Source organism: Grampus griseus, assembly GCF_964374135.1.
Source record: "Grampus griseus genome assembly, chromosome: 21".
Taxonomy (NCBI): Eukaryota; Metazoa; Chordata; class Mammalia; order Artiodactyla; family Delphinidae; genus Grampus; species Grampus griseus.
The window spans coordinates 22,207,390-22,234,908 of NC_139015.1; the positions used below are offsets into that span (position 1 = coordinate 22,207,390).

At 36.7% G+C, this 27,519-nt stretch overlaps 1 protein-coding gene across 2 annotated transcripts in view; it reads left to right on the top strand.

Annotated features, from left to right (window-relative positions):
* Positions 1–3,455: 3,455 nt before the first annotated feature.
* TNKS (tankyrase) overlaps positions 3,456–27,519 on the top strand; it is a gene marked incomplete at its 5' end in the record, with an annotated part of 176,260 nt that continues 152,196 nt past the window's right edge. For both annotated transcript variants that reach the window (XM_082680365.1, XM_082680366.1), the window contains one exon: positions 3,456–4,128. In XM_082680365.1, the coding sequence (XP_082536491.1) occupies positions 3,456–4,128 (673 nt within the window). The remainder of the gene's footprint in view (positions 4,129–27,519) is intronic.

The window sequence follows — 27,519 nt, forward strand, 5'->3', positions numbered from 1 at the left end:
AGCCAGTGACAAAGCTAGGATTCATATCCAAGCAGTCTAAATGCAGAATCCACATTCTTAACTACTGTCTTATATTTATATTGCCTCTCTGCCTGGAACTAACACTCCTGGCTCAACTCAATACTCCTCCCAAGTGTACAGACCATACTCGGAGAAAAGCCAAGTTATCAAAAGGGCAGACTATGGATGTCTTGTGAGCAATATGCAGAGGACCCTGCTGTGTAAAAGATATAAAGCTACTGAAAATTTCCAAGGGTGGGGGGATGCTAATAAACTAATATATAGGGGATCTTTAAATTACTGTAATTTTCCTGCCTTGTAATAGTTGCTTTGCTTTTTAAATAAAATTTTGTCTGATACAATGTGGTTGGCATGATTGCAGCTGTTGGAATTATTGCCCACCTATAGCTTTACAAAAAAAGATTCTCCCGGGTTTCTGGATGAAACTTCAGCTAAAAATTCTCTTAGCTTAGTAGTAATATCTTCATAGAGATATCTGGCCCTTTGGCACCATGGGCATTAAATGACATAAGGATAACATTATCTTTTTCTAAGGCCCAGGTGAGGAAATGGCACTGCCTCAGCCAAACTATAGCTTTAGCTTGGGCTGTGGTTGCAGAAGAGGCGTTGCACAGAGCATCAAACAATAAGTGGACTTAGTAGATTGGAGCCACTACCAGTGAACGTGAATGTGGAGCAGATTACTGGGAAGCATATGAATGGAATAAACACACCAAGTCTAATTGAAATATGGAGACTGCACAAGTTCACAATTGTGTAATTTACAAAGTGTGTCCTTTGGGGGAAAAACAAACATCACAACACGGTCCAGAAGGTGAGTGACCTTTGAGTTGGTGGCTCTTTCCTTTGTATCAACAACATGGCTTAAGAGAGTGCTATGTGCTCACATTTTTATACCACTTGGACATGATTTTTCTGAAAACATTTTTGAAAATGGTAAGATGCTACACAGATTTGATCTGCAACAATTATTGGAAACAGTCAGGGCCCATATGAAATCTTGAATTTTCAGATGAAGAAACAATTCAACCTGATTTTTCTCTGCCTAAGATTCCTGTTACATGTAAAATAGTGGCTATTTATTTCTAGTCATTATCTTTGTCGTAAAGGAAGTTGTGAGGAGACAGCTACCGATAGTGGCTATTAACACTTTATGTATGACACGTTAGAGCATGAAACTAACAATCAAGGTGTGCTTACAAAACACCCAGGACTTTTAATCCTCACGACAATGCTACAATAAAATCAGAATTTTAGAATGACAGAGCTGAAGCATATCTACCAAGACTAGGCAACTAGTAATCATTAGAGATGTGATTCAATCCCAGGTTTGTTTTACTATAAGCTTTGCTCTTTTCACGAGGGTACAGTGCATCCCTCATGGAATTGTTTAGCTATAAAAGATCGGGTAATGGTATCTGCTTTTTCATGTTTAGAGCTCAACGTTAGTCCATATAAACCCAAACCTTATAAATACTTAATGTTAAGTACTTTTACTACTTTCCAGCGGAGGGGAAAAAAGCAATTTCCAATTGATTGAACGCATTTTCAGACACAGTTTACCAGTAGAATAGTTTCAGGCAATTCAGCCTTTTTATCTCAACCAGCAGAAACTTTAAAATTTATTTTGTACTGATAAACAGACATGCTAGATGCATTTTGAATTCGGGTGAACATTACTACTTCTTGTGATCTATGAGTAACTGGCCATCAGGGTACCCAGTGAGATAATTCCTATGTTTCCCATTCAGGGAGAAGGTCATAGTCAAGGGGGCACAAGGTGAGTTATGGGCATCTAATGCATCATGTTGATTCACCCCCACTCCTCAATGCCACCCTCTGTTGTGCATTATGATTCAAAACCAGGAGAATGTGTGTTGTGGACAGATTTTAGTTACACCGATGGAGTCTTCCTATCCAGCCACACATTTGTCAATATGTGAACAATAGCACAAATTTATAAAACACATGGATAATGTTAGAGTTATAATCTGCAACCCCAGACTAGATGACAATAAATGTCACTCATAATATTATGTTCCTGACCTTGTTGTATTTAGATGGTAGTCCTAAAGAAACTTACCTATTTATGTGGATGGGAATATTAGCATCACACTTATATTTCATAATGAACATGTGAAAGAAAAATTTATCACATAGTTTGGTATTTTGCGAAGCGAAATTTCTACTTGACCCATCTAAATCTTGGGTTTTTCTTAAGACACAGAAGCTCCATTTGTGTCCACTCTCTTGGAATAATGCTGTTTGTCTAAATTTCCAAAATGCCTAGTTTACTATTAAACAGGAGGCAGGAAATGCAGACCTTACTGAGATTATCCCATTCATTGGTACATTTCTTTTGATGGTAGACAAAAAAAGTAGGTATAGGCAGAGGAAAAAGAGATAAAGTAATTGCTGAAGAATGGCTTCTGAAGGTGAGTGATGGATGGAGAGCAGTCAGGTTTTTATCTTAGTTTGGGAGGGGGAGGGAGGAGGGATGAGAGGAACAGACATGAGAAGGTCAGCTAAAAAGAATTCAAAAGAAAGGAACATATTCGTAATTATTTGGGTCAAGCTTAAGGTGAGAAATAAAAGTACAGAGATAATAGAATAGGAAAAAACCACAATTTTAATAGTTAACATTTATTGAACTATTAATTCCATTTTGCAGAGGGGAACCTGAGACACAGAGGGGTTAAATAGCTTGTCCAAATTTACACAGCTCGTTCACGACAGAGCTTGAATTTCAATCCTGGCAATCCGAACCACTATTTTAAAATGGGATATTAACGAAGTACAATACATAAAGTGAACTCTCATAGAGAAGGGATAGAGAGACCAAGGGATTAACTGGGGGGGACGGGGAGGGGAAAAAGTCTGCATTTCAAATAAAATTTACCAATGGGCTAATTATAGTTGTGTTTTATTAACGTACGGAGCACTCTGTATATGTTAGCTCATTTAATCCCGCTAACAATTCTGTGAGGTAGATACTAGTCCATTTTTCAGACAAGGGCACTTGATATTTGATAAACGACACATACCTTGCACAGAGTTCCACCTCAATAGCAGGCTCTGGAGCAAGAAAAGGAAGACTGAAGAAGACCTGGCAACTGAACGGAACAGGGCAAGGTAAGCAGGCTGAAAAGTGAGAAAGGCAGGAAAAGCTTCCCGTTTAAGCCTAGGCTGGCTCCAGCTTTCAAATCTCCCCGGCCAGCCCGCCAAGGAGTCACAAAGCCCGCCCCTCAGCTACAGGGCGACGCCCCCTTCCGCGGCGGTTCTCGGAGCTCCCAATACTTCCCGCCCACTCTCTGACCCCGCCCACCGCTCCCAGCATCATTTCCTGTGCGCTGGGTGCTAATTGGTCCAGCAGTCGGAAGTGAGGGCGGGCGGTGGGGCCGTTGCCGCAGTGACAGTGCTGGGGGAGTCTGAAGATGGCGGCGTCGCGTCGCTCTCAGCATCATCACCACCATCATCAACAACAACTCCAGCCCGCCCCAGGGGCTTCGGCGCCGCCGCCGCCACCTCCCCCCCCACTCAGCCCCGGCCTGGCCCCGGGGACCACCCCAGCCTCCCCTACTGTGGGTGGCCTGGCCCCCTTCGCCTCCCCGCGGCACGGCCTAGCGCTGCCGGAGGGGGATGGCAGTCGGGATCCGCCCGACAGGCCCCGATCCCCGGACCCGGTTGACAGTACCAGCTGTTGCAGTACCACGAGCACAGTCTGTACCGTCGCCGCAGCTCCCGTGGTCCCGGCTCTTCCTGCCTCATCTGCCGTCGGGGTCGCTCCCAGCCCAGCCGGCGGTGGCAGTAACAACTCACCGTCGTCCTCTTCTTCCCCGACTTCTTCCTCATCTTCCTCTCCATCCTCCCCCGGATCGAGCTTGTCGGAGAGCCCCGAGGCGGCCGGAGTTAGCACCACAGCAACATTGGGACCTGGGGCAGCAGGACCTGGGCCAGGGGTCCCAGCAGTGAGCGGGGCCCTCCGGGAACTGTTGGAGGCCTGTCGCAATGGGGACGTGTCCCGGGTAAAGAGGCTGGTGGACGCGGCAAACGTGAATGCTAAGGACATGGCCGGCCGGAAGTCTTCTCCCCTGCACTTCGCTGCAGGTCAGATACTTTGAATTGCTTATTAAGCGTTTTGGTGTTGGGGACGGGGGTCCGGGTCGGGAAAGAAAACAAGTTATTATGATGGAACAATGGGGGCGTGGTTATGGTTCTTCAACACTTCTCGGGAAGACTTGAGGTTCCTTTCTTTAGGTGGTGCCTGGGTGACGGGGGGCGTGGTAGGGGAACGTGTGAATCCATTCTTTTTAGTGTTTGCACAGTGATCCTTGTACTCATCCCCAAACTCCTTTACTGGTACTCAGGATATGGGTATACTTAAACTTTTTCAGTTACGAGTGTGCAGGAATAAAGTTAGATCTGAACAGTCTTAGAGTAGTTTTGTCGTTTGTTTGCTAGTTTATTTCGTTTTTGCAAGAGTAGGTCCCAGGAGGACAGTATAGACCAAAAGAAGTTTAATGTAACTCGACAAGTGTAGAAGTAGCTATCGTCGTCTTAGTGGGCCAATGAGAGACATAAATGAAGTTAGTGAAACTTTCCCCCCTTTTGCAAGGAGTTTACAGTCCAGTTGGGTAGATCGAAAGGTGCCTGTATGAAACAACTGGAGAAGACTATTTGGATGCATTATGTGGTGGCGGAAGAAATATAGGCTTTGAAGTTATGGACACTGCTGTTTGTTAGTTTTGTAGCAGACAATTTACCTTATCTCAATTGCCTCCATTTTCTCTTGGGCAAAAGTGATACACTGAGGTTGTGTGAGGATTTAGTGAGAAGCATCTGGCGCATAAGTTCTCCCCCCAGAATGCTAATTCCTAAACACTGGAGCACTACACACTTTTGTCTTTTTTTTTTTTTTTTTTTTGAGCAAGTAGTTGACTCTTTTCTTTTAAAAACACATAACATATTTTTATAAAATACAGAGAAATATAAAACAAAAAGGACTATAATCTCACTGCCTAGATACCTACTATTGATATTTTTAAAAATAAAGGTAGGGCTTCCCTGGTGGCACAGTGGTTAAGAATCTGCCTGCCAATGCAGGGGACACGGGTTTGAGCCCTGGTCTGGGAAGATTCCACAAGCTGTGGAGCAACTAAGCCCATGCGACTGCCCTCTAGAGCCTGCGGGCCACAACTACTGAGCCCGCACGCCTAGAGCCCGTGCTCCTCAACAAGAGAAGCCACCGCAGTGAGAAGCCCGCGCGCCGCAACAAAGAGTAGCGCCCTCTCTCTGCAAATAGAAAAAGCCCGCGCACAGCAACAAAGACCAAACTCAGCCAATAAATAAATAATTTTATAAATTAAAAAAAATAAAGGTAATGTTATATACATTAGAAACGCTACATTAAAAATGTATATGTTGTATGTACATTGTAAAATTAATGTAGTATAGAAATATATACAATGAAAAAGCACCAGGCACACACACACAAACATCAGAGGTAATACCCTGAAGATTACTTCTGCTAAGTTTCTCCTTCAGTTTTTTCTGTTAATGGTAAAGCATATGTTAAACTTACTAAATACATTATTTATTTTTACCACAACTTGGAAAATATTTTTATCTTCATTTTATAGATGACACAAGTGGAGCACATACTGCTTAAATAAGCCCATGTTCACTAGAAGTAGTGGAACCTGGATTTAAACTTTGATTTTAGAGTTTGTGATATCAAGTTTAAACAATTATAACATACCAAGTTTAAGGTCACTTTTCTTTTTTGTGAGTAATTTTGATGGAGTTTCTACTTTGGCAGTGTTTGGGGGGAAGAAGTAATTGGGGGCATATACTCCAGGAATAGTGTTCACACATTTTATTTTTTGCAGCCCATACTTAGCAGTATATTGTCACCCACACACAAACTGAGTCAAAATTTCAGGAAACAATTCTATCCCTTGCTACATGTGTTGCACTCTGATATTTTATATCCTATTCCATTTCCTTTCTTACAAATGCTGTTTGTGATTCCCATTAATGAGTCATGATCAACAATATGAGAAACACTTACAGGAAATCATTATTAGATGGCTGGGTCCATTCTTGAAATGTAGCCACTACTGTTAGGAATATAGTGAATTGAGTCATAAACAGGCTTCCATTTAAGTAGATGCATGCTCACGGTGTTGCTTATTTTAGATGAAAAATCATTTCTTTTTCTTTAGGCCAAATGATAGATCTATAATGAATGAAACGAGACCTTTTGCTTTTGCAGACTTTATTCCATATTTGACTATTTTAACACATTGTTTCACAGATCTTGTCATTTCTCACAATATTGCATTACAAGTAATCACTAACAGGTGATAGCTAGTTATATTAATTTGGGTAATAATGTACTGATTTAGGATTAGTCACACATAAAATAGTGCTTATCTCCCAAATCACATCTTCTGTTTGCCACAATAGTTACTTTATATTCTGTTTTAGTTTTATGTGTACCCAGATAAGCTAGAAGACAAACAGTAAAACAGCCCTGTAATTATGTTGTAGTTATGAGAACCTAATCTTGAACTGGCTTTTTAAGAGAAAAAAAATAATTTTTTTTAGTTCAGTGTGGAAAAAAGAACAAAAACAGTAAGACTGTCCATGGTCTAAATGCACAACACCCTGTAGTCAATTTACCATGCTTTCATGTTTGTGTTCCTAGCATTAAAGCATTAAAGCTTTGTTAAATCTAGTCTTCTCCATCATGTGTAGCCTGGATATTTAAAGGAATTCTCAGTTGACTATTAGTTGGTTAGAATGCTAGTCACTGAATGTCATGGAAGAGCTGTTTTGAAGATAGGAAATTGGTACAGTCCCTTGGATGGAAAGGTTTAAAAATTGTAGTTCTTTTGTTGCACGAATCTTTTATTACTTATCATAGGTTGATGTTAAACACTGACACAATTTTCAAGTGGCAGGTAGTCCTTACCCTTATGGAGCTTCAGTCTGGGGGGGGGAAATTAAATAACAACAACAACAAAACCCCACAAAGTGTATAACCTAGAGTGACAGGAAGAGTACACTATACTGTCTTTTGGAGCAGGCAGTAAGGACTCTTGTCCTGATTTTAGATCATTTAAAGAAGTCGTCTTTCTAAAGAGATTGTTTAAAACAGGGATTTAAAGGATGAGTCCAAGCTAGCCAAGCAAAGATGGGAAGGAAGAATGTTAATTAATGCCTTTATTTCCATTTAAATATAAATATAGTTCTATAGAGTGAAATGAAACCATTTTTAAGACCCTCTGAAGTGGTATGAACTCATACTCATATTTAAATCCTTATGCTTTTTTTTTAACCGTAATTCTTTCCAGCAGCAGAATTAAGAATCCTTTCTATCTCACTGTGGATTGTGATAATTATTAGTTTAAAATGTAGCTTAGAGACAGTATTAATAATGGAATCACCCTATCCACAACTAGAAACATAGTCTTCAGTTTCCACTGTTGATACAGTTCTTAAAGTACTATTTCTAATACCTTCTTAAGATAGCCATATCAAAATGATCCAGTCTTTTATTGTTGACGAGTTTATATAAGACTTTTTCTTCTACAATTAAGATTCTTGACCCTGGTTTTCTATTGTTCAAAGGATAGTAGTCAAAGCTTTAGAAATAGCATTAATTTAGAACGATATATCTCCTGAGTTCAGTTCCTAGTAGTGACATATTTTTGTTATACGCGGGCCTCTCACTGTTGTGGCCTCTCCCGTTGCGGAGCACAGGCTCCGGACGCGCAGGCTCAACGGCCATGGCTCACGGGCCCAGCCGTTCCGCGGCATGTGGGATCCTCCCGGACCGGGGCACGAACCCGTGTCCCTTGCATTGGCAGGCGGACTCCCAACCACTGCGCCACCAGGGAAGCCCCCTGATGACGTCTCTTTTTAAAGAAAAGTTCAGATGACGTCATTATTAAAAAAAAAGGTTTAACGAAGCATTGAATTCTGAAATTTCACGGTATTTACTTTAAATTGAAGAAATTTTGAAATAGGCTTCCTGGTTAACTTTAATGGTTAACATTAATTAACATATGACTTGAATTAGGACATGTAATATGAGGTACTTCAGTATCAAAACCAGCAAAATATGTAGGGCAGTTTTATGCTTTCTTTTGATTTGAGTGGTTTCTACATCAACACACATTTAACTATGTAGAGGTTGCCTGACTCCTTTTTCTCCTGATTTTTTTCAGCATGTCCATGCTTGTCCCTCCCCCCACTTCACTGTACAAATGTAGTTTCTAGTAAAAAAAAAAAAAACACTGTGTTCTCTAAACTGTTGCCCATCAGTGGGTAAAAAAATGAGTCAGAATGCTTCAGTCCTGGAATGGGAATCTTTCTATACTTTCTATTGTCTGGCAAGGTCCTTGATTATACTATTTTATTTTTAATATCTTTATTGGAGTATAATTGCCTTACAATGGTGTGTTAGTTTCTGCTTTATAACAAAGTGAATCAGCTGTACGTATGCATATATCCCCATATCCCCTCTCTCTTGTGTTCTCCCTCCCACTCTCCCTATCCCACCCTCCCTATCCCACCCCTCTAGGTGGTCACAAAGCACCGAGCTCATCTCCCTGTGCTATGCAGCTGCTTCCCTCTAACTATCCGTTTTACATTTGGTAGTGTATATAGATCAATGCTACTCTCTCACTTTGCCCCAGCTTACCCATCCCCCTCCCTGTGTCCTCACGCCCATTCTCTACGTCTGCGTCTTTATTCCTGTCCTGGCCCTAGGTTTATCAGAACCAGTTTTTTTTTTTTTTTTAGATTCCATATATATGTGTTAGCATATGATATTTGTTTTTCTCTTTCTGACTTACTTCACTCTGTATGACAGATGCTAGGTCCATCCACCTCACTACAAATAACTCAATTTCGTTTCTTTTTATGGCTAATATTCCATTGTATATATGTGCCACATCTTCTTTATCCATTCATCTGTCGATGGACACTTAGGTTGCTTCCACGTCCTGGCTATTGTAAGTAGAGCTGCAGTGAACGTTGTGGTACATGACTTTTTGAATTGTGGTTTTCTCAGGGTATATGCCCAGTAGTGGGATTGCTGGGTTGTATGGTAGTTCTATTTTTAGTTTTGTAAGGAACCTCCATACTGTTCTGCATAGTGGCTGTATCAATTTACATTCCCACCAACAGTGCAAGAGGGTTCCCTTTTTTCCACACCCTCTCCAGCATTTATTGCTTGTAGATTTTTTTTTTTTTTTTGCGGTATGCGGGCCTCTCACTGTTGTGGCCTCTCCCATTGCGGAGCACAGGCTCCGGACGCGCAGGCTCAGCGGCCATGGCTCACGGGCCTAGCTGCTCTGCAGCATGTGGGATCTTCCTGGACCGGGGCATGAACCCGTGTCCCCTGCATCGGCAGGTGGACTCTCAACCATTGCACCACCAGGGAAGCCCTGCTTGTAGATTTTTTGATGATACCCATTCTGACCCGTGTGAGGTGATACCTCATTGTAGTTTTGATTTGCATTTCTCTAATGATTAGTGATGTTGAGCATTCTTTCATGTGTTTGTTGGCAATCTGTATATCTTCTTTGGAGAAATGTCTATTTAGGTCTTCCCCTTTTACCTTTCATTTCTCATAAGGCAGGAGTTAGGAAAGTTTTTCTATATATGGCCAGACAGTAAATATTTTAGGCTTCATGCCCTCTGTGGTCTCTCTTTAAACTGTGTCAACTGGTCAGCTCTGCTTTTGTGCCATGAAAATATCCATAGACAATACATAAATGAATGGGTATTGTTATATTCCAATAAAACTTTATTTATAAAAATAGGTAGTGGCCATATTTGGCACAAGTGTTGTAGTTCGCTGATCCCTGTCATAAGACATTGTCTGTGGTATTTTTTTTTTCATTTTTGTTTTCCTTCTTGTTTAGTCTTTACTTCTGGAATAACCTTTTCTTTTATTTTGAATTATTTTCTGAGTTCTGTCATCTTATTTCTAATTCACACATGCTAGTTTTTCATATCTTACATCATTTTCACATTGTCTTTTAGCTATTATTGAAATAGTAGAGCATAATTTTGTCTTTTTTGGGCATTTTCTTCTAGTATATTGTCTATAGGGATGCTTTTCTGCTCAAATTCTTCTTATAAGAACTTTACATGGGATTTGACCTCATTTTTTTTCTACCGCTCATTTTTACAGAAATTAATTGCTAAGTAATTTCGAGGATAAAAATAGAGGTCTGAGATGTTGAGGGTAACTCCCCTTGTCCTTCCTCCTCATGTTGGACATGCAGGTCTGACCTAGAATAGATGAAGTCTCACAGGAAGGTTTGCAGGATCATCTCTTACAGTAGTAGCATTTAAATTATGAAACATCATTTTATATCTTAGTTTATATAGCCTACATGCCACTTTCTAGAGAGCCTTTACCAGAGACATTGTGCTAAGGGCGTTTTATAGTTAAGATGTCTTCCTCATAGTCTGTTTACATAGAAGTTTTAATAACAAGAAGTTTAGTCACCTGCCTTTTTTTTCCTCCCCTGGGGCATCCCTTTTGTTCCCAAGGAACTGAATAGATCGCAGGCTAGGTGTGCCTTCCTTCCAAACCAGATGTGATTCTTTGTCAGTTAAAAGACCAGAGAAATATATCTGGAGAATAGAAGACATATCTTTAAGGACCAAGTTGTGAGCGTAAATATGTTTTTAAAAAATGGTATCTTAAGCTTAGAGCCCAGGAGAAGAAAAGTGGTCAAGGAATGTAAATCATGCTAAGAAAATGTATTTTATTTTAGTGTTAGGTTTTAGGAAGGAATCAGCATCATCATGAGTCTTGCGATGAAATGCAGTTGAAAACACTAGGGTAGCTTGTTCTTTTTTTTTTTTGCGGTACGCGGGCCTCTCACTGTTGTGGCCTCTCCCATTGCAGAGCGCGGACGCGCAGGCTCAGCGGCCATGGCTCACGGGCCCAGCCACTCCGCGGCATGTGGGATCTTCCCGGACCGGGGCACGAGCCCATGTCCCCTGCATCAGCAGGTGGACTTTCAACTACTGCGCCACCAGGGAAGCCCAGTAGCTTATTCTTAAATGTATTTAATAGCCTGCTTTTGCTTTATGGACAAAGAAATGTTTCTGGTAGTTGATTGTAAAATATGTGTGAGATACGATTGAAGACACAAGAGCCTCTTAAATTCTTATTTTTCCTGTATGTCAGAGTGCTTGAAGTTACTTTGGTCTATGTTTATTCTTCTGACAGGAACACTCAGAAACGTGGGATGTAGCTCTGATCTTGGGGGGCCTAATACCTGTATCATCAATGTGGATTCATAATAAGAACTGAGTAGTGTCGGTGTTTTGGGGATTTATACTAAAGCCTAGGTGCTCAAGATAACTTTGAGGTTCATTTTCTAAAAATCATTTGATTTTGAGTGATTGAGGAAAGTTATGAGTGTTTTGCTTTTGTGTGCCTACTGGGTTTTCCCTTTAAGGCTTCATCAGATATTCAGGATTGCTTTTCCCTGCAGTGAATTGCCGGGTTCTTTGTCAAGTGGAAACTTGTTTTGCCTGTTGGTTCAGGAATCTGTGTATAAAATTAAAATTAAAGTAGTGTGAGCGTAAACCTTTTTTTTTGAGACTTTTTTGGGAATGTAACAGCTCCCTATTCAGTTAAGATTTGTCATTTTTGTTTTAATTGTAGAAAAAGGGGAAATAAAGTGATGTAAATGTTCCTCTCCCTTTTGCCTTTTCAGTAGAACAGTAAACTAATGGTTGGTGGCAGATGTTTGTTGGTTTGTTTGTGTGGACTTGCAACTTTTTTCATTGCGGTAGATTTAAAAAAACATGAAGCAGACAATCTTTATTAACTACAAACTGAAAAAAAAATTGTTTTAAATTTACTGATTGACCAGATCTTTGAAGCCAAGGTCCCTGTATCATCAGGTCTGGTTTAAAAATAACCTAAACCTCCTGATGCCCAGCTGTAATGCTTTGGAAAAACTAGGATATATGTATGTATATTATGAGCCATAAAGATCAGATGCCTTCATTCTGGTATATCGACCAACCATAGAAACCATTTTGATGTTTTCATCCATCTTGTTAATAAATAAGATATACAGTTCTCCATTTCCAAAACTCAGGTTGTTCTCATGTTGACGACGGAAAATGGGTTTTTAAGAAAGAAGTGACATGGGATTACAGTTGATAGCTACATTTTAGCTATTTTTTTCTAGTACCTTGAGAAGAGATGCCAAGCTATGCTTTTGTCTTTGCAGGAAAATGTTCTCTTTTGGAAAGAAAGAAACAAAAAAACCTTTTGGGCTAATTAAAAAACTTTTACAAGCTATCAAAAACTTGGTTGCCCTTCCCCCCCCAAAAAAGGTCCACACAATTTAACATTAGGAAAGTGTAGCTGTTACCTTGTTGGAATTTTATGAAAGCAGATAAATTTGAGGTAAAAGGAGAAGTTCAGTGTTTAGTTTAGTGAAATGTTCATGGTATGTGCTCTATAAATATTTGAGCAGATGAACTTGTAAGTTAACACTTCTGATTTCTGATAGTCTGTCTTTCTTAAATGTATAAATGGTAATTCTTATATATTAGTCTAGTTCTTTGTCATCAAAGTGCTTTTACTGCTCTGTTGGCATATAAACGAATAAATTTAGTATTGATATTGTTGCTAAATAATAGTAAAAGCTAATAAAAATAACAACAAAAAAGCTTTCAAGTGAATTTTGCACTTTCCCTGTGTTATTTAATCCTTACAGCAATCACACGAGATAGGTTTTAACTCTGTTTTACAGATGAAGAAACCGAGACTCAGGTGTCTTGTCTAAGGTCACATAGCTGTTAAGTGATGGAGCCAGATTTAAACCCCTATCTGAGTGTCCTAAAATTGTTTGGGTAATCCTACTCAAATAGAAAGTTGGTAGCAGTAAGAAATCAACTCTTTTGAGTATTTTATTATTTGACAGTTTGTTATTGCCTTCTCAAATTTGTTTTCTGAAAATATAAGTAATTGTACACATTTTGGAAAGTTCAGTAGAAAGTAGTTAATCATCTCACTACCCCAGTGCAGCTAATAATAGTCATTTTGGCATCTTTTCCCCTAGCTTTTTTCCTAGACATTTAAAATAAAGCAAAACTGCATATAGATGCTCTCTTAAAACATGACTAGGATTTGATCGAGACCATGCTTTTAGTAAGTAGGCTGTTGGAACATTTGTGATTAATAGAATACTGGACTCTGATCTTTTGATCAGTTGCTAATTAAACATAAAAAGTGTGATTGGAAGTAATCTTCGAAGAACCTCGTAGTTTAATGGAAGAAGGATATGTTAGCAATTCCTTTCTTTAAAAAACTACTTAAATTTGTTAAAAAATCTCAAAGATAAGCTGCTGTATGCTTTGATTCATGGAAGCAGTCAAGAAAAAAACCATTTTGAACAGTAAATAAAGCATATGGGAGTCACAACAATTTGAAAGTTTAATGCCCCTGAACTGATAGTTTAAAATGGTTAAGATGGTAAATTTTATGTTAAAGGTATTTTACCACAATTAAAATTTTAAAAATGGGGATGGATGTCTATCATAGTGTGCATTATGGTCTCTCTATTGTCCTTAGAGAGAACTCATTTCTTAATATTACCAACATGAAATATGGAAAGTAGCATATTTAGCAGTGCTGCGTTGAGGATACCCTTTCATCTCTTTTGTTAATTCACATTTTTGAGAGTCACTATCGTCCTTCTTTGGCAGTATGAAACTAAGTATTCATGAGGTGTTTATGGAAATTCAAAAGAACTTCATGCAGCTTGTTTAATTAACAGTCATTGAGACAATTTCATAGTGTGTTTCCCCCCTTTGGTCTTTTTTCAGGAATCTGGCATGAATCCTAAGGTTTTATAGTGGTTCAATGACAACTCAATAAATGTAAGTGCTATAAGGAGCAAAATGATGGAATGGCATCAGTTCCTGCCCTTGCAAAAATTTATAGTCAAAATGCAGTAGTTCTCAAACTTTTGATCTCAGGACTCTTTTACACTCATAAAAATAATTGAACGAGTTTTTGTTTATATATATTATATTGATGGAGATTTATATTAGGAATTAAAACTGAGAAAATAAAAAATTCTGTTCTATGTTAGAGTAAATCACACTTTCAATAAAAAGTAACTATTTCCTAAAACAGATTAATGAGAAGAGAGGCATTACTTTACACTTTGCTAGTCAATGTCTGACTTAATAGAAGACAGGCAAATTCTCATCTGCTTCTGCATGCCATTTGTTGTGCTTTATTATGTATATTGAAGTATATTTAGAAAATCCTGCTTTAAACAGATATGTAGTTGGAAAGGAAGGAATATTTTAATAGCATTTTCAGATAATCTTAGATTTTTTTGTTTGATACTACACCCAGACTTGACAAGTAGTAGTTTCTTAAAGGTTAGTTGCAATGTGGAATCTGAAGCCATATCAATAAATTTTTCATACTCTGTTATGTATGAAATGAAATCCATTGGTCTGTCTTATATAAATGGATTTTATAGCTATACACATTTAAGTATCGAGAAACTTTTAAGCTCATGGTGGCAGATACAAGTTTTAAAAAATTCTCATTTTTTGCTTGAAAGCTCACATTTTATCATTGGGAGCAAATACTGTTTGTTGTTTTCCTTGAGGTGACAGGCTCACTTTGTTCATTCTTGAGAAAATATTTACCAAATACACAGGTCAGACGGAGCTCAAACGGTCTCATACGGTTGTTCCTCAAGACAACCATACTTTGGTGTGTAGCAGAAGTGCTTAATGTGTATTTCTTATTTTGCCACAAGAATATTAAAAAAGATACATACTCAGGGGTTGGAATTTAATAAAATTAATATTTACATTTTCATGAAGGACATTCTTAAGTGAAACTGGTGGCGTTTTTTTTTTTTTAAAACTGTGAGGGCCTGGTGGTGAAAAATTCAATGACTAATATATGTCCATATATGTCAACTCTACAGAATACAATGACTGTATAGTTTGCTGCCACTGTTTTGGTTCATGCCAAGATGCCAGCAGTTTCACCTACCATTGCTTTTGCACCATCATGAGCACCATGAGTACATTTTCCAAATGTCCAACACATGATGTTATAAGATCTTGCACTATAACTGTCTTGACAGTAAGAAAGCTAAAATCATCTTAATATTATTTTGTAAATGGTTTTGACTTCTCAGACCCCCAGAAAGTGTCTCAGGGATCACCAGGGGACCATGGACCACACTTTGAAAACTGCGGAGCTAATACAAATAGATATTAATTTTGTTAACATTCTTTTGAGAATCTGATACTAGGTATGGACATTTTCCCCAGAAAGATATACTTAAATAGCAAATTTTACATGTAATTTTCAGAGGATTATAAACTTCCAGAAGCACTAGAGCTATGGTTCCCAAACTTTGCATCAGAGTCACCAGGAGGGCTTTGTTAAAACAGGTTGCTAGGCCACACTCCCAAGTTTCTCATTCAGTTGGTCTGGAGTAGTCTAGGAATTTGCATTTTTGTGTTCATTCTCTTTGGTACTTCATGAACTCTTATTAATCTGAAATTTTACATTTTCCTTTAATTATGAGACATCCTGTCATTATTTCTACGTGTATCTTTCCTCTCTTGCAGTCCTCTGTCTTACCTGTTTCTTCTCATTCTCTGCTTCTGTTTATCCCTTTCAGAATTTTTTGGCGAAGTTCTTCTACCAGTTTTTCCTCAGGAATTTCTCCTTTGTTTCTATTATTATTCAGTCAATTTATTGTATTCTTTATTTCTCCTGTTATATTTTTCATGATAATATTTCCAGTTGGTTTTACTTGGTAGATTTTTGTTCTCACGTTTTCAGTATTCTCCAGTTTTTCTCTAGCAACATTTAATATGCCAATTTTAAATATTTTTTTTTGGTCTGTTAATTCTGCTTTTATTTGCTCTTTCATGGTACTTGCACTCCTCAGACATCTTATTATTTTCTGCTGTGAGCTTATATTCCCTTGGAACTAACAACTGTTTGGGCCAATATTGCATTTGTTTGGGAGGATGAGTTTTGATGGGGGTCCGGTTTAGGACTGGTGAAAAACCTGTGTTCTAGGTTTTGGTTCTCCATGTGGTCTGAGGCAAATAGGGACATGCCTCAGGGTAGAGAGGCTCTGGATGGTGGTTACATCGTAGTTGTTGAGGATTTCACTGAGCAATTACATGAGGTGAGTGCTATCACCGTCGTGTAATTGCCTAATTGGGAGTCCACCTGTACTTTGCTTCCCACCTCAGCCAAGTTCCAGTATTTTACCTTGATGTTACCCCTTCTCTTTTGGCTAGAGGTGTGCTGTAGATACTGCTTTCATATTCCACAGCACAGGGGACAATGTGATAATGTTGAGGAGTGAAAAGGACACAGATCACTTTCCTCTGGCCTGTCTTCTGTCCAGGATAACTGATCTTCTGCAATTAAGCTGATGTTTCTTCCCACAATGGCACCCAACCATTTTTTTTTTTTTCTTCCCAAGGAGGAATGATTTCTTACAGTGTTTTTTTGTTTGTTGTATTTTTTTAAGCTGGAATCTGGGATTTGTCTCATACCCTTTTGCTTCTGGTGATTTCCCAATGTTTTTGGAAAAAACACACATTTTTAACTGTGTTTGCTAATGAAATACTTCTTTTATCTGAGTATAAATGTTTTCCTTTCTAAATCAGGTTCTATAAAATGGAAAAATTAATTGGTCAGAGTCCACCTTTGACAAATGAAAAATATATGCAACGTCATTACTTTATAGAAGTCATTTTGTAGTTTGTTTTCTAAACTGTTATTTTAGAAATAACAGGGAATATACTCTTATAAGTCTTAACCATGACTTCTGATCTAATGAAGTGTAAAATAGTTCTTTATTTAAAGGCTAATAGAGTTAGAAGAGGAAGCAATTATGACTAATGTTAAGTAGAAAATGCATGTTTCTTTGTCATAGAACATTTCTTATAAGGTAAGCAGAAATCTATTATTAGGTACCTACAGTTCTGTGTATATTGGACTGCATAAATTTAACCCAGTGTATAGAAAACCTTTGACATTTTAAAGAATATATCACAAGACTTTCAAGACTTTCCCCAACTCCCAGCTTAGAGCATAATACTGGGGCATATAATTTCCTTCATAAAAAGTAGTAAAACTGAAAACTTTAAAAGACTAGAAGATAGGCCTGGTACACAACATAGTGATTCGATATTTCTATACATTACAAAATAATCAGTTATCATTTGTCACTATACAAAGATATTACATTGTTATTGACTGTATTCCCTATGCTGTACGTTTCATCCCTATGATTCATTTATTTTGTACCTGGAAATTTGTATCTCTTAATTTCCCTCATCCCCCAACTCCCTTCTCCTCTGGCCACCACCTGTTTGTTCTCTGTATCTGTGACTCTGTTTCTGTTTTGTTATATTTGTTCATTTGGTTTTTTTTTTTACATTACACGTAAGTGAAATCATAACGATATCTGTCTTTCTCTGTCTGACTTATTTCACTTAGCATAATACTTTCTACATCCATCCATGTCACAAATGGCAAGATTTTCTTCTTTTCTTATGGCACAGTAATATTCCTCTGTGTGTGTGTGTGTGTGTGTGTGTGTGTGTGTGTGTGTGTGTGTATGTGTATAATACCTTCTTTATCCATTCATCTGTTGATGGACACTTAGGTTGCTTCCATGTCTTGGCTATTGTGAATATGCTGCAATGAACATAGTGGTGCATATATCTTTTTGATTTAGTGTTTTTGTTTTCTTCAGAAAAATACCCAGAAGTGGAATTGCTGGATCATATGGTAGTTTTTTTGAGGAACCTCCATACTGTTTTCCATATTGGCTACACCAGTTTACATTCCTACCAGCACTACACAACAGTCCCCTTTTCTCCACATCCTCACTAACACTTGTTATTTGTTGTCTTTTTGATAATAGCCATTCCAACAGGTGTGAGCTAATAGCTCATAGTAGTTTTGATTTGCATTTTCCTGATGAATAGGGATGTTGAACAACTTTTAATGTGTTTCTTGGCCATCTGTATGTCTTCTTTGGAAAAATGTCTGTTCAGGTCCTCTGCCCATTTTTAAAATTGGGTTGTTTGTTTTTTTAATGTTGAGTTGTATGAGTTTTTTGTATATTTTAGATATTAACCCCTTATCAGATACATCATTTGCAAATATCTTCTCCCATTCAGTAGATGGCCTTTTCATTTTGTTGATAGTTCCCTTCATTGTGCAAAAATTTGTAGTCTGATGTAGTCTCATTTGTTTACTTTTGCTTCTCTTTCTCTTCCCTGAGGAGACACATCCCTATTGCTAAGACTGATGTCAGAGAGCGTACTGCCTGTGTTTTCTTCTAGCAGCTTTATGGTTTCAGGTCTTACATTTAAGTGTTTAATCAATTTTGAATTTATTTTTGTATATAGTGTGAGAAAGTAGTTCAGTTTGATTCTTTTGCATGTAGCTGTCCAGTTTTCCCAACATCATTTATTAATTTTTAATTCAGTACAATTATAAGTTACTGTGTTTAATGGACCTTTAGAGATGCTCACGGATATCTAGAACTACTGGTATTAAATTGCTGAATGATGACTTTGTTAGCTGGGAAAGAACAGTTACTTTAGGAACCTTACAGCTATTGCATAAATGTGTCATGGCTGAAATTTGTTTCATTGAAAGTAATTTTATTGTCATTTTTTTTTTTTAATGTTTTTATGGGGGTGGAGGTGGTTTGGTATGCTTAAGAAAGTAACCAGGCTATTCTGATATTTTAGGTTCAAGTTTTTCCTAATGTTTTTTGAGAGAACAGTGAACACGTCTCATCTGTCAACAAGTACCTTTTTATCTTTCCTAACTTACTTTCTGTTATTTCTTCTGTCAGGAAAATAGATATCATATATATATATATATATATATATATATATATATATATATAAAGTTCATGAGTTATTTTGCTAGACAGTCCCAAACTTATTTTATTGTTACTTTGAATGTCTTTTGAATATAATTTTTTTGCACTTAAGGAAAAAAATTATAAATAAGTATATGTGAGAGATGCAGTATAAATTTTTTCATTGGTTTTATAAGTCGATGAATTTAGCAGTTCAAATGATATATAGTGCTTGTGGCTTTGCTGACGGTCCAGTTAGGTCGAAAGAGTCTTTAAGCTATGACTTTGCTACTATAAATAAAAACATCACTTTTTAATACTCCAAACACTTTAGGTTTTTCTCCTTTTATTAAATTTTAGAATGCATTGTTGTTATTTACAAGATTTAATATTGCCCAGGGTTGTTCCTTTGAAGCTTTAAGTTTAGGCAGTTTAAAATGCTGAACACAACTGAAACAAATTACTGTCTCTATGAACTCAGACCTAGTGAATAGATACCAATGACCTTACATTTGATATTGAAACATTTTTGAGTGGTTTTAATTGAAACTCTAACGTTAGAATAAGAAACTTGGTACGTATATTGGGTTTAGGTAATGTGTAATGAATTTAGGTTTTCCTCCAGTGCCAGCACAATGCTTTCCACATAGTATATTTTAAAATTTCTTTGAGTATGTGAAATAATGTAATTGTTTCTCCTACTGCTTAGGGGAAAGAATGTGCTGAAATTTACAAGAGGTTCCTATTACTTAGTTTGGTTGGGGAAGAAGAATTCATCAGTGTGAACTTTTTATTGCTACTTGGCTTGCCCTGCTGAAATTCAGACTCTGTTACTTATGACTCAGAGGTTCTGCGTGATCTGGTTTTACTGACCTTTCCTAATGCACCACTGCCCCTTCCATCCCCAAAGCAATGAAAACCTTAAAATACCCAATAATCCTTGACAGATATGCATAGGGTATTAATGGAGAAAAACACAAAATAGAAGAACATAAGAGACCTCAATTTAAGGAGAGGTATATCATACATATGGATTAGAAGACTCAGTATTTAAAATTTTCAACTTTCCAGAATTAATTCTAATCAGTAAGCTTTTAAAGAAAACAATTTCCAACAGGCTTCTTCATGGAACTTGAAGATATTTATATTGAACATCAAAAAACAGTAATAGCCAATATAATTTTTTAAGAGGAGCAGAGTGGATTGACATTGCCCTACTCAATATCTAGGCTTATTTTGAAGTTAAACTGTTGAACAAACAAACTGATGGAAAAGAAAAGATACGGAAAAAAATAAAATTAGATCTTTAACTCACACCATACTTACAAGATCTAAATGTGAGAAGCAAGGTTATAAAATTAATCTAAAAGAAAATGTAGGAAAGTATGTGAATAGGAAAGATACTTTAAAGATCACATAGGAAGCACAAACCATGCTTCCTATGTATGTAGGGAAAGATTGTTTAAGTTTAAAACTTGTCTGAAATCAAACACAATGTAAACAACGTTTAAAGACAAGCCATAAACACAGAGAATATATTTATAATGCATATAACCAACACAAGATTGGTGTTCAGAATATATAAAGAACTCCTACAAAACAATAAAAAAAAGACAAATGAAAAATTGGGCCAAGATATCTGTCTGATAGTTGACAGATGAAACTTAAATTGTCGTGGATTCAGCTATAGATATTCCAGAACTCAACTAACAGAAACTTAAAGCCTAAGGACATTTATTTCCTGCTTGACAAGTCTAGAGGTAGGAAGTTCAAGAGTTGGTCCAGTACCTTATGAGCATAGGAAGGATCTATGCCATTATTTTCATAATTCCCTTGACCTTCTTATCATTTCAGTGGCTTCAGATGTCACCACCTTTTATGAGAAATTTTCTCAAAATAGAGAGGAAAGGAGAAAAGAGAAAGGGACCCTCTTCCTTCATACACCTTCTCTTAATGGGGAGAAAAATCTTTTCAGAAGTTTCTAGATTTTCCCTTCTGTCTCATTGCCAGTCACTGACAGAGGGGAATGAAATCACCTTTCCGGCTTAGAGTAATCAGGAGTCACTCCCTGGACTGGGGAAAGGATTGCCTTCTCTTAGCATATATTGGCTGTCCAATTCCTGAGCAAAATAGAGTTTCTGTTTGCCAGCAAGAAAAGGGGATAAAAAAATGCTTTTAGAAAAAGCATTTGACAAAATTCAAATCCATTTATGATAAACAGTCAACAAAGTGGGTATAGAGGGAACATAACTCAACATAATAGAGGCCATATATAACAAGCCCACAGCTAACGTCGTACTCAGTGGTGAAAAGATGAAAGCTTTTCCTTTAAGATCAGGGACAATACAAGGATGTCCGCTCTTGCCACTTTTATTCAACATAACATTAGAAGTCCTAGCCAGAGCACTTAGACAAGAAAAAGAACTAGAAGTCATCCAAATTAAAAAGGAAGAAGTAAAATTGTCACAATTTGCAGATGGCATATTATATATAGAAAATCCTAAAGGCTCCATCAAAAAGCTTTAGAATAAGAAAATTCAATAAAGTTGCAGGGCATAAAATCAATACATAAAAATCTGTAGCCTTTCTTTGCACTAATAATGAACTATCAGAAAGAGAAATTAGGAACACAATCCGATTTACAATTGTATCAAAAAGAATAAAATACCTAGGAATAAATTTAACCAGGGAGGTGAAAGACCTGTATATCGAAAACTGTAAGACATTAATGAAAGAAACTGAAGAAAACAAATAAATGGAAAGGTAGTCTGTGCTCATGGATTGAAAGAATTAAAGTTGTTAGAATGTCTATACTGTTCAAAGCAATATATAGATTCCATGCAACCTCTATAAGAATTCCAGTGGTATTTTTCACAGAAATAGAACAAACAATTCTCAAATTTGTATGGAATCACACAAAAGACTCCAAATAGCCAAAGCAGTCTTGAGAAAGAAGAACAAAGCTGAAGGCATCATATGCCCTGATTTCAAACTACATTACAAAGCTAGAGTAATTAAAACAGTATGGTATTGGTATAAAAACAGACACATAGATCAATGGACAGAATAGAGAGCCCAGAAATAAACCCATACATATATGGTCAATTAATTTATGACAGGAGCCAATAATATACAATGAGGAAAGGACAGTCTCTTCAATAAATGAGATTGGGAAAATTGGACAGCTACATGGAAAAGAATGAAACTGGACCATTGTCTTACACCATACACAAAAATTAACTCAAAATGGATTAAAGACCTGAATGTAAGACCTGAAACCATAAAACTCCTAGAAGAAAACATAGGTGGTAATCTCCTTGACATAAATCTTGGTGATGATTTTTTGACTCTGACACCAAAAGCAAAAGCAACAAAAGCAAAAATAAACAAGTGGGACTACATCAAACTAAAAAGCCTCTTCATGGCAAAGGAAACCATCAACAAAATGAAAAGGCAAACTACTGAATGAAAGAAAATATTTGCAAATGATATTTCTGGTAAGAGGTTAATATCCAAAATATGTAAAGAACTCATGTTGAGGGGTTTCCCTGGTGGCGTAGTGGTTGAGAATCCACCTGCCGATGCAGGGGACACGGGTTTGTGCCCCATTCTGGGAAGATCCCACATGCCGCGGAGCGGCTAGGCCTGTAAGCCATGACCGCTGAGCCTGCACGTCTGGAGCCTGTGCTCCGCAGCGGGAGAGGCCACAACAGTGAGAGGCCCGCGTACTGCAAAAAAAAAAAAACAAAAAAAAACGTTGAAAACAATGACGGAAGAATGTGTGTGCATTCGTGGGTGAATTGAAATTGAGTAGTCAGTCAAAGTCTCTCCTAGTTGTTACCTTTTGGCTGAGAATTGGATGACAGAAGGAGCTAGGCATGTGAAGATCTGGGTCCAAGGTCTTCAGGCAGAGCACACAGCAATTACAAAGTCCTCTAGAGTCTGTCATATCCAGGGAACAAAAAGTGGAAGACAGGGTTAGTAAAGCTCAATGAGATGGGAGAGGTGAGAGTGGCCAGCTCACATAGAGCCTTGTTAGGTCATAAGGAGATTTTAGTAATATTTTATGTGTGTTATTGGAATCCATTGCAGGATTTTAAGTAGGGAAGTGACCTAATCTGATATGTGCCTTGAAAAGATCACTCTGTCTACTCTGTTAAGTATGAATTGTCGGGCAGCAGCTGTGACAGTAGAGAGACAAACAGAAGGTTATGTGCTGAAGTCTAGACAAGAGATTGTGGAACTTGAAACCAAGCTGGTGGCACTGGGGAGTAGGCAGATTTGAGATGTGTGTTTGGAAGTACAGTTCACACATATCAGGACTGAGGGGAAGAATTCTTCAACAGTAAAATGAGGGTAATGGTATCTCTCACAGGGTGTTATCACAGGAGCTAATGTTTGTCAAGCATTTGGCATACTTCTTGACACACATAAGAGCTTACTAAATGTTAGCTACTTAACCATTATTATTGTTATTTTTTTTGTTGTCAAGAACCGGGCATGTACTTTAAGCAAAAAGATTTTTTCTGTAAAAGCTAAATTATACCTGTTGTACAACTCTCAGATTGGAAGTGTTACAGCACATACTGTTTTGTTGGTAAAAATCAGAGTATTACTCTGTCTTAATTTTTAACAACCTTTGAATCGGAGGGAGATGGTTCATTGGTTTTCCTTTTGTACTTCATAATACTGAACCATAAATATATATATATATATGTATGTAGCAACATTCCTTTTAAAAGCTGTGACTTAACTTTTTTAAATGTGTGCTAGCTTGACGAGCTGGGACGCTGAAAATCTTGTCTGCAGTATGTCTGTAATGCTTTCACTTAGGGACTGTTTCTTTGAGTTAGTTATTGATACGTTACTTCAAATTCTATGTAGTTCTTTGAACTGACCCTAATTATTATTTTTACTTTGGTTCTTTAGACCCAAATAAACAAATCAATTATAGAGATAATTATGACTACAAACCTTGGTTATGAAACAAAGGCCTTATATAACCATCAGAGATAACAAATTCTCTTTATGTGTGAAAAATAATGCATATGCATTCAACATGGATAGAATGGCGAATGACCAATTATGATTTGTGCTTAACAGTACAGGTAGAGTATATGTTTTGATAAACTTTTTATGTATGGTTTTCTAAATTACAGTACTTTAAATAGGGGACTTGTTTGTTTCATAGATAACAAAACCTCTGATTTAATAATGTATTTTAATACAAAATCAAATTAGAAGAGTTTACATCATAATTGCCATATAAAATGTATCTTTACGGGTTTTGACTGTTCACCTCCACCTTCTTTTATAAACTTATATGTGTACACCCACATATATTTTATACAAAATTATGTTTTTATATAATAATTAAGAAAACAGATAATCAAAAAGAAAAATATTCCATACTTCTACTGCTTAGTGATTTAGTCTCTTTTTCTACCCATCTATGTATCAAATATATATATATATATTTTCTCCTATATTTTGTTTTATATATTTTTAATCTAAAAGACTGATCTAAAAAAAAATCTATGTTGTTGAATTTTCTGTAATATCCTGTTGTGTGTGTGTGTGTATGGTCTATACCTTTTTTGGTGATTTTTTTCATTGTGGTAAAATATATGAATTTTAAAATGTTAAAATTTTGTTTATTTTAAGCAATTTAAAAATAAAATACCATTTTAGCCATTTTAAAGTATATGACTCAGTGACATTAAGTACATTCACAGTGTTCTAGCGTCCTTTTAATACAGGATGGTATTATATCAAAAACCATCACTTCATCATTCACTTAACAGAGTCTTTATTGTTGGGCATCTAATTTCCGTGATTTTCTATAAATATTATGATAAATATTATTTTTATTTTTTTAGTAGGCATTCAATTTATACTGTTTTAATACAATAATTTTAGACCCAGAATTACACATACAAGTAAATCTAAAAGGAGGGGAAAATACATGTTACATTTGTACACCAACATTAATGTGCCTGCAAGTTCCTATCATAACACAAAATTTTAGTGAAACTTAAAAGTGGCATATCCAGGTGTATGACTTCTATCTACAATTATCTCTGGGACCAAATGCATTCACATTCCTCCACATGACTCCACAAGACCACTTCATAAGGATTCACGGGGCCCCAACATAGCACCAAATGAAGAATTTCCTTGCCACCAAAGATTCAGGGAATGAGCATAGAACTCCAAAAACTACTCTGAAGATGACTCTCTTTGTGTTTATTCTCACCATTTTCCAATTTGTTTAGATGTAGCTAAATATGGTCTACAAGTACCTACAAAAGAAGTTGGCCATAAAATTACTTATAATAACACAGCAAAATTTAGTTCTCTGCAAAATAAGTTAATATAATACTATTTGTTCCCTCCCATAGATAACTTTGGATTTGTAATATTTAATTTCCTTCACTTCTATTTGAAAAGAAAGAAAAAACATACAATAGGGGTAGCCAAACTATTGCATGGAAATATTTATCCCTTACTTTCTCTCCACTTTACAAAGCAAATTGTATGATTCTAACACTTAAAACAAAATAGACTTTAGGAATAATTTGTTCTAAACTACCTGTATAAGTTTCCTGTGGCTGCTGTATCAAATTACCACAAACTCTATGGCTTTAAAAGAAATTCTTTTCTGTCACAGTTCTGGAGGCTGTCAATCCAAAATCAGTATCACTGGGCCAAAATCTAGGTGTTGGCAGGTTTGTGCTCCCTACCAGGCTCTAGGAGAATCTGTTCCTTGACTATTCCTGGTGGATGCCAGCATTCCTTAGCTTGTGGCCACATCACTCTAATATGTTATTATAAATATTCTTGATGCAAAATATTTGTTCATATGTGAATCTTTTTTTAAATGATAAGGTTTGAAAAGAGGTATTGTTGAGTCAGAGAGTATTTAAGCCTATTCATGATAATGCTACATTTTTTCTAAAATGTCATACCAGTTTTTATTCACATTTTCAGTATGTGAGCACAGTTCCATTTCACCACTTCCTTGCTGATACCAAGCATTTTTGTTTTGTTTTGTTTTATTTTATATTTTAGATCTAAAAGTTTTAGTAAAAAGTAAACACACTCTTTGCTATTTTGCTTCAAAGTTATAACGTATATTTTTTAAAGTACCAATTGATACGTTAAGAAGTATCTTATTTTATCTTTATTTATTAGTGAAGAAAGGAAATTAGTTCTCAAACACTGTTAATGCACTGATGAGGGTGTGTTTGCACTCAGGCTTTACTCAGATCTATAAAGCAGGAAAATCACTAAATCTTCATGGGTAAAGAAAGCACCTATGGCCCAGTGGGAGAGTAGGGCTGTGACAGTAGAGGCAGGAGGCACATTGAAGTCAGAGAATTAAACAGAATGTAATATCTGTAAAGTTCGGCATATAATAAAGAAACAGCAGGATGGTGATAGTTACATTAGCATGTACCCTATACTTTTGGTGTTCCAGTTACTAATATGAAATTGACTTCTTTTCACCCAAAATTTTCAACTTAATTTGAAGGATATTTTCTGTGGAAACCTAATTCTGATAAATATCTGTGGAAACATATCTTTTACTTTGAAGACTTTTTTTAGAGCCTGCTTTCCTGGAATGAGTGGATTTCTAAAGATAGTGTGGAGGACATAACATTGAAAGAAACCTTTTTCTTTTTCCTTCTATTTTCCACATAGTTCTCATTTATTTAGTTTATATATGCATAAAATAAAGGAAGATAGGACCCTTATTGCTTTTCAGTTTTATTTAAGATGTCATTTTCTAACAACATTGCATGGTAAGTAATAGCATGGAGGTAGTGATACCTAGCCAGTTAAGTTCTAGTTAAATTTAAAGTAGGAAAGAAAGGATCATAAATGAAAGTATTAAGCTGTAAAGATAAAAATACTAATATTTGCAGTTTCCTTTTTTCTTTAACCCATTGCAATGTAGCTTGTAACTTCATCACAGTACTATAATGACTTTCAAATTGTCAAAATAACTGTTCTTTTCCATTCTCCATTGACCTCACTAAATGCTCATCATGTTGGACTTTGCATAGTGTTGTTGCCCTTTGACTTCCATAATGGTGTGTTTTCTTGGTTTTCCTTACCTTTCTCAGTGCTTGCCTAGTCCTTACAGTGCTTTAGATTTTTTTCTAGCTCTTCCGACAACCCCCCGCCATTTTTCTGTCTGAAAATTGTGATACTTTTCACCAGTGTTCTGGCTCTGTATTTCCAAATGCCTGCATTCTCACTTGTTTGTCATAAAATTTCCTCCAACTCAGTAAATCCAAGCTTGAATTGTTTCACCTAACCACCCATTCATTTAGTTTGGCTACCAGTCCCAAGATAGATGTTATGGCATTATCTTTATTTCTTCCTTTTCAAATATCTTGTAACCAAACTATCACCGCATATTTCTGGTTTCCATATGTTCTTCTCCAGTTGCCCTAGTGTAATGTTGAGTGTTGTGATTTGGCTTAGATTTGGTTGTCATTGGTATTTAAATAACCTTTATTAAAATGTAGAGATGGATTTT